The sequence below is a fragment of the Mytilus edulis genome, chromosome 13, assembly GCF_963676685.1.
Source record: "Mytilus edulis chromosome 13, xbMytEdul2.2, whole genome shotgun sequence".
Classification (NCBI taxonomy): domain Eukaryota; kingdom Metazoa; phylum Mollusca; class Bivalvia; order Mytilida; family Mytilidae; genus Mytilus; species Mytilus edulis.
In genome coordinates this window covers 41937429-41952005 of record NC_092356.1, presented here as the reverse complement: position 1 = coordinate 41952005, position 14577 = coordinate 41937429, and the positions used below count along the sequence as shown (strand labels likewise).

Sequence of the window (14577 nt, the reverse complement as noted above, 5' to 3'; positions counted from 1 at the left end):
TTCACATGTATGATTGTAACAGTTTCTTTTAGATAGAATTCCATTTATCCTTTTCAGACTTTTCCCTGACTCAGTATAAGACTGACAATAGTATTTCTACTCTGGATGATCATCATGTGTCAGATATTCTACGCTTGACTGGTATTTCACAGTACATGAAGAGGACGCCATGTAGTAGGACTGCAGCTCCTTACACTGGGGCTGATGCAAACAACTGGAAAAATGGTGAGTGATAGTATTTATCTGGAATAAATGGTCATAAAAGGAGAATATTTTCAGCAATTTTGAAAAGAAATATCAAAATACAACATTGCAAAACAGAACAAAGGCTAACAAATTAATAATCTGGTAATGCAATTAATTATATGGTTTCAATTGTCTGTAATAAACCTTGAAATACTTACTTGTTTTAGAATTTAAAAAGAATTAAAATGATATAGTATGGATTTTTGATGAATACTTATTGTAATGATAGAAACAAAACATTTTTTTTATGCAGGCATTGCAAAGTTTTAACAAAACTGACAAATGTCAATGTGACAACAAAAGGTCAACCAAAAAACACACCCTTAATTAATCCTTAATTAATCCTTAATTGACCTTATAGCATACAGATGATTGTCAAGTAACTACAAGGGGCAAGCTCTTAACTATATAACACAAGCATATTCTTTTTATTTTTAGATTGTGTTGATCCTGTTGGTTCTTTATTAAGTTTGGGTAGCGATACCACATGTCACCTTGACTCATCATGTACATCTGTCGATTGTTGTGTGGATTCTACAAGCCTTGGACTGACCTTTAATGGATATGTTAGACTGGATCCTTGTAACTACAAAATATATATAGGACTGGAGGGTATTGATTTAGACTATACACTCATCGACTTTGCTTTTGGTACAGTGCAACATTATGCCATGAATGAAGTTTTTAATTTAGAGTAAGTATATATAAGAAGTAAAAGTCTGTCAATTTTTGTTCTCATTGCATTGATTTAGGGAACAGTTTTAAGAAAATCATCTATAAGAAACAAATAGAGCATGTTTTATGAAAATCTGAAATTTCTAGGAATTTGCATTTCAACTTTTGTGAATGATTATGAGTTTATTTTTAGATTAATCCTGCTACCTAAGGCATTTATTAAAGCTTAAGTATATGTTTTATAATACATGAAGCAACCATTGTGGATGTCATAGTATGTCTAGAACCAGGAGGGGCGTGTGAAGTGTTAACCAATGAAAGCAATCTTTACCCTCAGTGCTCACAAGCGCTTTGATTATTTTTAATTTCAGTTTTGTGGTAGATGATCTTACAGCAGATAAAGTATATGTTGTTTCTATGAATATATCAGTCTGTCTAGAATCAGGAGGGGCGTGTGAAGTGTTTACCAGTGTATTCCAGGATCACAGGTTACCAAAAGCAGAATGTGATTATGATTCACAGTTTGTCATTCCTGGTAAGTAAATCTGATCAATCCTTTATGTGTGTTTACACGATATGATTTTCCAATGATTTATTGCTTATAAATTTGTGTCAACAAAAATCAAACCATGGGAAAACTAGAATTGAATGTCACTTGGTTAACCATTGGAAAATCCTATCATGTGAACAGAATCCTGTACAATCAACCTAAACAAATACTGTCAGTACTAAATGATTTGAATTTATTTTCCAAAAAAAACAATGTGTTAAAAAAAGATTCATAGCTTGCCTCCCAGAAAAAAAACATATATTCATAAATACTTTTCATACACTATTATAAACCTACACTGAATATTTAAAAAAATTAATTAACTTTTTTTCAGATATTTATTTTGCAAGTTATACAACAGGGGTTGAAGTCATAAAACTTTGCTTAGTGCTCGGAGCACAGAAATCATACTCGAATCATGAAATCCAGCATTTTGATTGGTTGATTTTGGAGTATGAGTACAAAAAATTACTCAAAAGTTTTATGACCGCAAGGCCAGATGTTTAAAACAGCGTTTTGTTTTTTCAGGATTCAGCCTGAATGAATATTTAGATGATAAAAGTGTACCTACTAACAGTGTACCACTGGATGTCCACACTATTGCTCAATTGCTGCACGATACAGCTCTCGCACCTTACATGATGGACGACGCTTGTAATCAGAATGTTATTCCATTTTACCCCAATGATAAAGGATGGAATAGAGGTAAGAACACAGTCTGTAGTCATCACATGGTTGTCATGTGACCAAACTGTCATACCATATTACTATCTGTGGTAATCGCATGATTGTCATGTGACTGATAATTCATTGAACTGATAGAATATTATATATACCCTAATATCACACTGTAAAGGATAACAGTATACTGCATAATATACTTATTTTTTTTTTAAAGATAAGCTAATATGAAGTTGTTATTTTGCTGGAAAAGTTGATTATTGTTAAAACTAGAAATTGACGTTATGTGAAAAAAAAAAGCTAGTAAGGTATTAATTGATTATGTGAAAAAGTGAAGAATTAATATGATAAATTGTGAAATTTGAACTAGAGTGAATTAAAACTTGATAAATTATGTAATTTAAAATGCTTTAAAATGAAAAAAAGGGATGGACAAAATTATCTTTGAAGAACTTAAGTGTTAGATATTATCCTATCAATTATCAAAAGTAAGATTATTAGTTTTTTCGTTAACCCTTTTCAGAGGACAAACATATAGGAATCTAAAAGAAATGTATATTCATTTATAACCTTAATACAAGCATATTTATTTTATACATCAGTTAGTTATAAATGTAAATAAAATTTATTCTGGTTTTTTTTCCCGTCTTCAGCTTGTGAAGAATATGTAGAATTACCAGTGCTGCAATCTGGTACCATCTGTCATTTGTACAGTTCTTGTACTGGTGTCATGTGTTGTAGCAGCTTCCCAAGGATCGATAGGAATGTTAACACACAGTTAAAAATTGATCCCTGCAACCGTAAAATGATCATAGGCATTGAAAAGCTTGAAATTACCATCAGTTTGTTTGGATATACATATGGTGAAGTAAAAAAAGTAAAATTGCATGGAGTTATTGGTCTTGAGTAAGTACTAGTAGTTAAAGAATGAATTGTTAATGGACTACTTAATCCATCCCAGCTAATGATTTTACATATATCATTTACGATCCGTCACTTTAAAAAAGCTGGAATTTAGTATAAAACACTTGAAGCTAAGGCAGCCTAGCCTGTTGATGTAAAAGAAAATTGAAAGTTCTCTTACACTCACAGAAAAAATGAATTTAAAATTTTCAACTGTAATCTTGGCTAAAAAAGTGCAATGTAGTAAATATAAGTTGTTTCATTTGTGATACACACAATATAGGGACTATTTGTTTCAGATAAGTGAATGTTTCAAAAAATATAATTTCAGGTTCAAAATTGATAATCTGGAAGCAGAAAGGAAGTTTATGGTAGATTTAGAGATGAGTATTTGTATGGAGACAAATGGAACATGTGAAATAACTGTCCCTGTCTTGATAAGTACAGCCCTACCAAAGGCACCATGTGAATGGAAGAATGATTATGTTCAAGCAGGTATTTAAAAGTCAGGATGATTATGGCGTATATACACAAAATTTAGTCCTGGTATCTATGATGAATTTATTTAGCATAGAAAGTAAAAATACAAATGATATCAGTTTCAGCTCAAGTCAACTCATTTCAAGCTCAAAGGTTTGGAAAGCAAACGATGTTAAAATCGTAAAAACCAAAAGCACTTTAGTAAAGTAACCAATAACTTAGTAATATGAATACCAAACCCAATGAAAATGTTCGAAAGTTCCAAATGTTTCTTGTCTTTATGTACCAAAGTGGGATTCAAAAAATTCTTTAAACAACTTTTATTACTTATAAATCTGTATTACAGTGGAAAAAATGGAGAAAAAAAACACAGTTGTTAAAGCAGCACAATTAAACATTTTTTTTTGCTTTTAATGTGTGTTTGATTATAATGGAATTTCTTGTTACTGAATTGTCAGAGAATAAAATGTCTTTTGTTTCAGATTTTTCATTCCTTGGCTTCCTGAATGAGAAAGGTATAGGTGTGAATGATAATCTGGATAATAATCAACTGTCTGCCCTCATAGAGAGGTTAGCCATTGGAGATTTTTTGATGGACACACAATGTAGTAGTGCTGTGTCTCCTTACAGTGGACATTCAAATGGTTGGACTAATTGTAAGTTGTTGTGTGAATATTTTTGTATTGGTAATTAAATTAACCAGACCCATGTTAAACAATGCAATTTATTGGGTACTTGGATAATGAAGTTAAAAAATGATGTGTATATGTATAACCACTCTTGTTAAGAAAATTACCTAATTTGTATATGGTGCATGAATCTTTTTGTTAAATTAATATCTTAATTGGGAGCTATATTCTTTCAATATGGTTATAATTGTAGCTAAACCAATAAAACTTATGGGCAAAGTATCTGCTTCAAGTCATAGAATTTCCATCCTATGCTTTATACAGAGCAATGTTTAATTTTTAGTTCTGTTTGCAAAATGAATGCAAACTTTACTGTCAGTGCTGGCAAGCTCTTTGATTTTTCATAATGAACAAGTGTGGACACAGATCAGTGTGTATAGTAATTGTTAAAACTTGTGTTGTTTTTTTGTAAAACAATTTACTTATTTTTGTTGTTATTTTTCATTACCTAAAAAAAGCGTTAAGATTACATACACAAGTTCAAATGAGCTGCAATCAGTACTTAAAAAATCCTCCTTTTGGTCATTTAACAACTTTTTTCATGACAAGAAAATCTAGAAGAATCAGTCCTATTAATTTCATAATCATATACATTTGATAGTGTAATTTTGCCTTTTTATATTAACAGCATGTGGACAGTCAATGGCAACTCTTCCCACTATATCAGGTGCTGTATGCAATGTTGGCAGTGATTGTACAACTGTCTACTGTTGTTTGCCAGACACCAGAATCGGCAAAAGTTTTGAGACATTTGTTAAGTTTGACCCATGTCTGTTCAAACTAAGTGTTGGAATAGACAAACTAACATTCAGTACACTCTTATTTGATTATGAATGGGGTCAGCTGACTGAAGTTTGGTTGTTTGGATATGTCAGAATGGAGTAAGTATATCTTTTATAATGAAATGTTGAACAGTTAAACTGGTCTCATTTTAACCTACCTGTTAACTTATCTGTTAGTTCCACCTCTTTCAGGTGCACCTCTGTCAGGTGTTTTGGATAAACGCTATATACTTCACATCTGAATTTTGTCACTTTATAAGGAAAACATGTTTTTTAACAATAAAATATTAAACTGTTGTATATAATTCAATAGTTTAAAATTTGAAACCTGTCCTTTTCAGTCAAAATCTTGTTTGTATACGGATGTTTTAGATAAAAGAGAAAGCACATTTTGGTAAAACTTGCTCTTGAACCAGTTGAAAGTCAAATGTTTTTATGGATTTTAAATTTGTAGAATAAAATATTGAATCTATGTACTTCTGTTAAAATTTAACCCTATTTTCGTTTAATGGATTCTTTAAAATGTGTTATATAGTGAATAAAAGAGAAATAACACCCTATGCTGTTCATAACATTGGGCAAAACCCTATGCCTGAAAGATAATGAATTATGATATTATTTTGTAATCATCTCTTCTGAATATATATAAATTTATAATAAATTTAGTACTGAAAATCGAGCCAACACACCTTATTAAATGAAAATTATTTTTAAACAGGTTTACCGTGAGGGACTTGGAGATAGAGGGAGATTATTTGATTGACATGAAACTTCAGATTTGTCGTGAGTCAGATACAGACACAACACCATGTGGAGTTGACATTGTTATCTTTGACAAATACAGACTTCCAAAATTGTCATGTGACTGGAATTCAGTACTAGATACAAGTAAATATGAATAACTTCACAAAATCTTTTATATAGAGGACAAATTGATATTAAATTAAAAGTTTTTTGTGTAATATTTTTGAGATATCATGAATTTTTTAAAAAGTCCCCTTAGGTGACAATTAATAAAAGAGAGAAAGGGAGATGTAATTTTTTATTTGTAAATATAATCCTGTAAAATTTTGTCTACACATGCATCACAATATGCAGCAAAGTTAAATTTAAAATAGGAAATAAGCAGAAAATTGTCAGAAAAAAAATATTTAAAGGAATTGAAAACCAGGGGAAAAACAGTAAAATGATGTGAAAGAAAAGCTCTGATAAGTCCAAATGTATCATTTTCATTGACTTTTGTAGACCTCGGCAAGGTGTAGAATAGAATGTCTGTTCTTAAAATATAAATGATGTCATTGTTAAAGTTATCTTTAAAATTGGAGTTATCTTCCTTTGTCCATAATTTTGTAGACTTCCAAGGTTTGGCAACATGGCTGACAGACAACAGTGTGACTAAGGTTGAACCTCTGAGTGGACCAGAAACCTCCAAGTTAATGTCAGACTCTGGCATTGCAGCCTATTTATATGAGCCTTCATGTGATCAAGAGGGCAGTACCTACTCGGGAAATGTGGGAGGTGTCAAGAATGGTAAGGTTTTATGTATTAATCGTATGTGGTATATATTGGACTGTGAAATGAATCTGTTTATGATAGTTGTATATTCTGGTATGATATCCTTTTATATAACACTGCAAATGGCTTGGCAATGCAGTAAAAAGTTACTTTTCACACTTCTATGAAAAATATTTTGAAATTCTTGTTAAGTTTAATATATGTTCTACATAGTTTGATATTCGTTATTCCCCACATTTTATAGAAAAAAATTTGATTGGTATCTACCCCATTTAGAAAATACAAATTTTCAAGATAGGAATACATACTTATCTTTTTTTTTCCATTTTTATTGCATTATACATTACCAATGTAAAAGTCCCCATTTCCATTCTCAATATTTCTTTTTGTTTAAAAAAAACCCTGTTATAAAAAAGAAGATGTGGTATGATTGCCAATGAGACAACTGTCCACAAGAGACCAAAATGACACAGACATTAACAACTATAGGTCACCGTACAGCCTTCAACAATGAGCAAAGTCCACACCGCATAGTCAGCTTAAAAGGCCCCGATATGACAATGTAAAACAATTCAAACAAGAAAGCTAACAGCCTTATTTATATAAAATAAATGAAAGGGCACTTTTAAAAAAAATCATGATATTACCTCTTTTCAGATTGTGGAATGCCCATTTCTGTCCCTGTTTTACCATCAGGAGTTGTCTGTACTGTTTCCACGGACACATGTACTGGTTTGGACTGCTGTATCACCATTCCACTAACAAACAAGACAATGAACTTCCGTATTAACATAAACCATTGTTACCAGGACATTACTGTTGGATTGGAATCAATGAACAGAGAATACAAATTACTGGATTACTCCTTTGGAACTGTGGAACATTTCAACCTCATAGGAGTTGGAAAAATGGAGTAAGTTTTTCTTTGAATTTTTGAAGCCCTGAAGTTTGATATCCCTTGTAATTTTTCCCCCACAATCCTTAATGCATAAAACAGTTATCTAATAGGATAAACGGACATTCTTACAGTTCTTACTTGATAACTTGTTATCTAAACTTCCAAGGTTTATCACTACTTTTATTTTTGAAATACAGAATAGTGCATTGATCATAACATTCTAAACATCCTATCTATGAACATTTCCCATTTTCCAGAAATTTATCAATGAAATATATGCTCAGTTATTCAAGTTACAAAAAAAATGTTTACCAGTCAAGAAAATTACATAAATTGTGCAAGGTGCAGGAATCTAAAATCTATTCTAAAATATAAATGATGTCATTGTTAAAGAAATCTTTAAAATTGGAGTTTCCTTTTTCCATAATTGTAGTTGAATCAACTACAACCAATGCTTTATACAATGCATTGTTTAATTTTACTTCCCACAGATAAGTCAATGCAATCCTTACCCCTCGGTGCTAACAAGCACTTTGATTAGTTCTATAGTATAGTACAACTGATTTTGTAATTAATTTTTAGATACAAAATAGAGGACTTCATTGGAGAGGGAGCTTACTTGATGGATATAAGCTTTTCCTTCTGTTTAGAGACAGGAAGTTGTGAATTTACAGAAACTATCATCCAGGGTGTCAAGTTCCCTAAAAAGAAATGTACATGGGATGATACATATAGAGTTAAAGGTAAAAATTAGTTATAGAAGTGTGCCAAATATCAGCTTGTCTTTCTGTGGGAGCATGACAGTGGCCAGGTGGTCTGAGTAGTGTAAATGTCTGTGGGAGCATGACAGTGGCCAGGTGGTCTGAGTAGTTTAACTTTCTGTGGGAGCATGACGGTGAGTGTCCAGGTTGTGTGAGTAGTTTAACTTTCTGTGGGAGCATGACAGTGGCCAGGTTGTCTGAGTAGTTTAACTTTCTGTGGGAGCATGACAGTGGCCAGGTGGTCTGAGTAGTTAAACTTCTGTATCACTAGCCTGTAAACTGTAAACAATTTTTTTTTAAATAATTGAATTAAAGAATATAATGGTAAAAAATCACTTGAAAAGTTCTTAAAATCTTGTTAATTACCATGTCTATTTATTAAAAAATACTGTAGAAAAGTGTCCTTTGGATATATAAATATTGAAGTATTCTGAATTCAATTTTTTTTTTCTTTCAAATTTGTTTTATTTTATTAGTTCTCTCGAGTATGCTTGAAATATTTGGCTTACTTGACATTTAGCATACAACAATCAATCAATAAATCCATATATTGATTCTGTAAATGTGATATTTGATTTCAGACTTTTCCCTGGATCAGTGGAGTAGGGAGAGATCTATTGACAAAACACAAGTTTACCCAGCTTATTACATCTCAGAACTTCTACAGAACTTGGACCTAACCAGTTACTTCCAATCATCACAGTGTAGCCGATCTGTGTCACCGTATGATTCACCAACCAATGGCTGGAAAAAAGGTAAGTTCATTTTACAAGTTCAGTCAAAAACTACAGAAAATTATTCTCAAGTTTTTTTCAAATTGTAATTTTTTTTAGATAAAGATTTATATAAATCATTTTAATGTTGAGTTGAGACAAAAATAATTTTGTAACGATTTCTAAAAAAATGGCCTGAATATGTTTGAAATACTTGTGAATGACAATATAGTATAATTTTCCAGAAAATCTATTTAGATTTAAATATCTCTTAAGTTAAAGATATGTATCTCAAGACTAGTGGTTCTCATGAATATAAAATTCTTTATCTTATTTCAGAATGCTTTGACACAGATGTAGTAGCTATCTCTACCAATCCAATGACATGTAGACTGAAGTCAGACTGTGCTGCTGTCAGTTGTTGTTTAGATGAAGATTTTATCAGCAAGACTTTTGAAGTGCTCTTTGAGATAGATGACTGCGAGAGAAAGATCTACATTGGAATAGAAAAACTGAAGTTCTATATTCCTCTACATGACTTTGAATTTGGTAAGATTTGTATGAATAAAAGTAGACTCCCTTTAAAAATGTTTTGCGTTATTTTTAATGTTTTTCTTCCACTTGTTTTTGATGTTCAATGATTAAATTTTGAAAATAACTTTCCATGAAATCAAATTTTGGTCCTACTATTTTAAAGATTTTTAAGCTATAAAAACAACAAGCAAAATGATAAGTATAAAGGTGCATCTAAAACTTTTAAATTGTTATAGATTTTAATCAAGCTTTCAGATATAATCACATCCAAGCATTAAATTCTATATTCTCCCATGTATGAGGATTTTAATTTATTCATACTTATTTTTCTTTCAGATAAATGGCATGAATTCAGTTTAGTAAAGACAATACGCATAAGGTGAGATACAAAATGGTTTATAATTAAATGCTGTCTCAATAATATCAGAAATTACTCTTTTATGAATATTTTGTCATTGATGAATAAGACCAATAAAAAGATAGCTGAAATGAATAAATTGTTTAAGGTGGTACCCAACACCTTCACTAAAATTAATTTTGGCTCGTTTAATTTTCATTAAATTTTGACAAAGTATCTACTTTGACCCTTTGACAAAAATATAAAAATTTCAAAAAATTTTAACCAACTGTTTTATCAGAAAAAATACACTGATTATAAAGCAATTTAATAAACACATCTTTTGATCATTGAGAAGCTTAATCTTCCCGTAACAACACAACGTAATTAAAACGTTTAGCTGACTTTACAGAGTTATCTCCCTGTAGTGTTAGGTACCACCTTAAGAAAGGATTTGTTTGATTTCTATTCTTGGATAAACAGTAAGTTTAATATGTAAGACAAAAAAATGAATATTATACGAACAATAATCTTTTTTCTCAAGTTTCTTGGACCATAAAGGGTGTGTGCACTATACACAAATGCGCACTATACACCCTAAAGACGGTTACTACAGCATTAGAATTATAGCATTGTGTTGAATATTCATACAGGTACAATATATATGATCTTTGGAGTGAAGGAGTATATCTGGTATCCTTGGAGATATCATCCTGTTGGGAGATGTATAGTAGTTGTGCCTGGACCCAGTCTGTACTGGACTATGCAAGGTTTAAAAAGCAAACATGTGCCTCACAAATGGCATATCAGAATGCAGGTATTTATGTTTTAAAAAATTGATTCATCTATGTTTAAATGAAATGAAATAAAATGTTACTGCATTTTGTGAAAAAAAGTCTTTAATGTCTTAAAAATTAATTCATCAATATGTAAATACTGTGAAAAATGTTTCAGTATTTTTAAAAAGAAAAAACAAAATGCATTGTTCTATTTGAATTTTGTTATTACTGCCAATTACAAATTTATTTTGGAAGTATATAGGAATCACCAAGTCTATTAACTTCTATACATCTGTTTATCTGTGCCAATCATCATGTCCATTTACTGTGTAAAAGTAACTCCTCCTACTGTGGAATCATTATTATTCCTTGGATACCAATTTTCGTGGGTTTCATAGGTACAGGTGAACCACAAATTCAAATGTTCAATGAATGTCATATTTTCAATAGGCTTTGTATACAGAGATTGGCAAAACCACGAAATGAAATATCCACGAATATGCAAGTTTTCAGCAATCCATGAAAATTGATACCCACGAAAATAAAAGAATCCACAGTAAACGACAAATATTAATGAGATTTTACATGTTAAAGGGGAGATAATCACGTTTACTTAATTCAATATTGCAATATGTGACAGTAGTCTCTTGTAAGCACATCTAATTCAGGGTATTTGAAAGATTTGTTTGTCACAAATAAAATGTTTATTATTACCATCTCCAAGGACCTAGAAATGATGTGGAGTAATCTTATAGGCATTACATAACACACAAATTAAGATCAGATACATATATAGATAAGTGCTGTTTTTTCAGGCTCCTCTTTGACAACTAGGACTTTTAGTAATAGATAAATGTCATTTGATTTCAGGCTTCTCTCTGACCACTTGGGCTACTGGTAAAAGTATTGATAAGGATGCCATGAATGAAACTGACCTCGTACGACTCTACGATGAACTGGATGTTGCTTGGTATCTGAAAAACACATGTGACTATGAGATGTCACCGTTTATAGCTGGTGGATGGAATAATAGTAAGTTAAAGTATATAGTAGACTTTGCAGATATAAACAGTGGTCAGATATACTTTCAAGAGGTAAAGACCAATATATGAGCTGCGTCTTATAGAAATCGACCTTATGCAAGTGCACGTATACATTTACATGTAAAAGACTTAGGTTAATTTTGGAACAATCAAATAGGAAACAGAAATTGAATGTTGATCTGTTTTGAAGGGTTCTTATAACAACACAGTTTTCAAAGAGTTACAGATTTTTCGTAAAGATTTGTATAATTCAAATTAGATGAACAGATGTATTGATATTCATTTGCATAAGGTCGATTTCTATGATGCAGCTCATATTGTTGTTGACATCAATGTTGGAAATGTACATGAAATAACTGTTTAAAAAAATGTTAATGGAAAATTTTCGTTGGTCCCTTTAACTTATTTGGATATCTATTTATTAGAAAAAATGTATTATAAGAAGTAGTCATAATGGCTGTTTGTGTGTGATGTGTACTCTGTTAGAATGTGCTGTTTGACCCATATGACTTATTAATTATATAAATGTATAATTATCTATAACAAATTAATTTTGTTTCAGCTTGTAGTTCAACCATAAACAACTTGCCCATGTTATCCAGTGGTACGTCCTGTTATATATCTGACAAATGTACAGATGTACGATGCTGTGTGTCCGTACCAGTTTTGGGCAACCATACATTTGATTTCTCACTTAATTTGGATGGCTGTACACAATACATGGAAATTAGTTTGGAGAATTACAAGGAACAATTCATGTTGAGAGACTATACCTTTGGACAGGAAGATTATTTGTGGATTAAAGGAGTATTCAGACTCAAGTAGGTGTTTTCTCTAGTCAATTTTACTTATCTTATCTTAAAAGATGACTATGTTAAACCAAGCTACGGTAATATCCATACTTTAGAATAAAATTTATCTTAAGAAGGACAAACAAATCTTTACTTTATTTGTTTCAAGAAATTTTTTGTTGTTGTTAAAGTTAGATATTATAAAATTGATGAAAAATGATAAATAGTAAATATATCTAACAAGAATGCTAAAATGAATTCATGGACAAATTGTCAGCTTTTATATGCCTAGTTTAGAGGGACTGTTTTTCGCTCTCTGCACATTGAAGACCAAACAATTTTAAGTGTCCTAAGTGGCCTTTTGTATGACTTCATGTATGATTCTATCCAAAACACCTTTGATTTCATAGTAAAGAACCTAACTATTGTATTAATTGTTATTAATTTCTTGTCTTGAATATACATCAAATGGTTGTCAATGAACTTTTAGGAAGCAATCAACAATCAATCAATGGTATATATGAAAATGAATCAATATTCAGAGCATCAATTTATAAACATTCAGTATATGAGGGTCCACAGGACTACCTTTTTATTTATAAAAAAATTCTATCCAGGTACACTATAGATGATTTACCAGACCAGAATTTGTACAGAGCATCTGTTATGTTTGAGGTGTGTACCACGAATGGTTCACCATGTGAATACAGCCTTACAGTAATGGACAGTGTTGAATTACCAAGATCATCATGTCTTCCAGAGTGGGGTTATGGATATTCTGAAGTTGGTAAGTTTTCTTATATTGTTTCTCATTAGTTATTACTGGACATGAATAGAATGAGGTGCGGTGTACGCATCTGTTGAACAGCATAGATTATCACTGTAGTTGGCATCCACCCATAGTGGAGATTTCAAAGGGCTTTCCTTAGGTCCCATGTTTTATATTATGGAATAGAGCATATGGCAGCAATGTGGCTTAAGACAGCTTAGGGCAATCCTTATGATAAAATGTTTATGGACTTTTTGCTACAAGATGCTCATTAATTGAAATATATGTGTACTTTTAAGCTCCTATGGTCTCACTTTGAAAAGAGATAGTTTGTTTTGCCTTATATGAAACTGACTGGGGATTGAGTTACTATCATTTTAATATCTGCTTATGTAAGATTTTGTTTACAGAAACAATAATTCTGTTATAAATTATTTTCAGGTTTTACAAAGGAACAATGGAAGACATCACGAGGCCTTGCAGATGATGCCACACTGAACTCCTGGCAGATTGCCAAGTTATTAGAAGAAACTGAAATAGCTCTTTACCAGAACAAACCTCGCTGTAATCATACAATTGGAGACTACCAAGGATCTGTAGATGGCTGGGTTAACAGTAAGTCAAATTTATTGCTGTTTTTGTAAACAAATATTAATAATCCAAAAGTCCTAAGATAAATAAAATTCATCAAAAAGCATTATGTGAAGATAAGCTCGTAGTTTAGACTGCATATAGAATATAAGCTGACCTTTTTTGTCTAAACTTACATTGCAATATTAAGGATGAACAAGAATGCGGCCACTTTCGTTTTACACGGAAACCGTCTAAAATGTAACTAAAATGATAGAATTTTGAAGATTTCAGTAATTTAGCATGACTTAATGGTGCTACAACCCGATATATATGCATTGTATTGTCAAAAACAGCCCATATTTATGTAGCAGAAGCATTCAACTGTCCAATAAATAACTAAAAGTTTACATTTTAACAATTTTGTAAAACTGTTATATTTTTGGGCCAAAAAGGGGCCTTACCGGACCTACTCCTTGATTGAATCGTCATCAACCAATGCAACCAGATGGGTTGTAAATAATCAGAATTTTGAAATTCAATGTTAGAAGAATTTTGTAGTTATTCTGTTTTATACCGTAACTATGAAATGTTTTTACAGACTGTACTCTTGGAGTATCCCCTGGTGTCTTGGATGGAGATATTGTATGTTTGATTGGTAGTAAATGTTCTGAGGTGTCTTGTTGTGTCAATGACCCTGAGACCATGAGTGACTTCAATGCCTACCTTAGTCTGGACCCCTGTGAATTCTCCTTACTGATTGGAGTAGAGAAATACAGTTTTGAGATCTCTCTTCTAGACTTTGACTTTGGTGAGTAGAGAATAATATTTAATGTGTTGTAATTGTTTGCTATTATTGAT

General features: G+C 31.4%; 1 protein-coding gene across 1 annotated transcript in view; it reads left to right on the top strand.

Moving 5' to 3' along the window:
• LOC139501276 (uncharacterized) overlaps positions 1-14577 on the top strand; it is a 163805-nt gene that overhangs the window by 70167 nt on the left and 79061 nt on the right. The window contains exons 89-109 of the mRNA XM_071290312.1: positions 58-225; positions 685-940; positions 1293-1456; positions 2000-2176; positions 2806-3058; positions 3387-3550; positions 4018-4191; positions 4853-5105; positions 5725-5894; positions 6360-6536; positions 7179-7434; positions 8002-8162; positions 8762-8935; positions 9233-9442; positions 9764-9806; positions 10418-10581; positions 11414-11575; positions 12149-12407; positions 12995-13164; positions 13588-13761; positions 14318-14527. Coding sequence (XP_071146413.1) covers positions 58-225; positions 685-940; positions 1293-1456; positions 2000-2176; positions 2806-3058; positions 3387-3550; positions 4018-4191; positions 4853-5105; positions 5725-5894; positions 6360-6536; positions 7179-7434; positions 8002-8162; positions 8762-8935; positions 9233-9442; positions 9764-9806; positions 10418-10581; positions 11414-11575; positions 12149-12407; positions 12995-13164; positions 13588-13761; positions 14318-14527 — 3939 coding nt within the window. The remainder of the gene's footprint in view (positions 1-57; positions 226-684; positions 941-1292; positions 1457-1999; positions 2177-2805; positions 3059-3386; positions 3551-4017; positions 4192-4852; positions 5106-5724; positions 5895-6359; positions 6537-7178; positions 7435-8001; positions 8163-8761; positions 8936-9232; positions 9443-9763; positions 9807-10417; positions 10582-11413; positions 11576-12148; positions 12408-12994; positions 13165-13587; positions 13762-14317; positions 14528-14577) is intronic.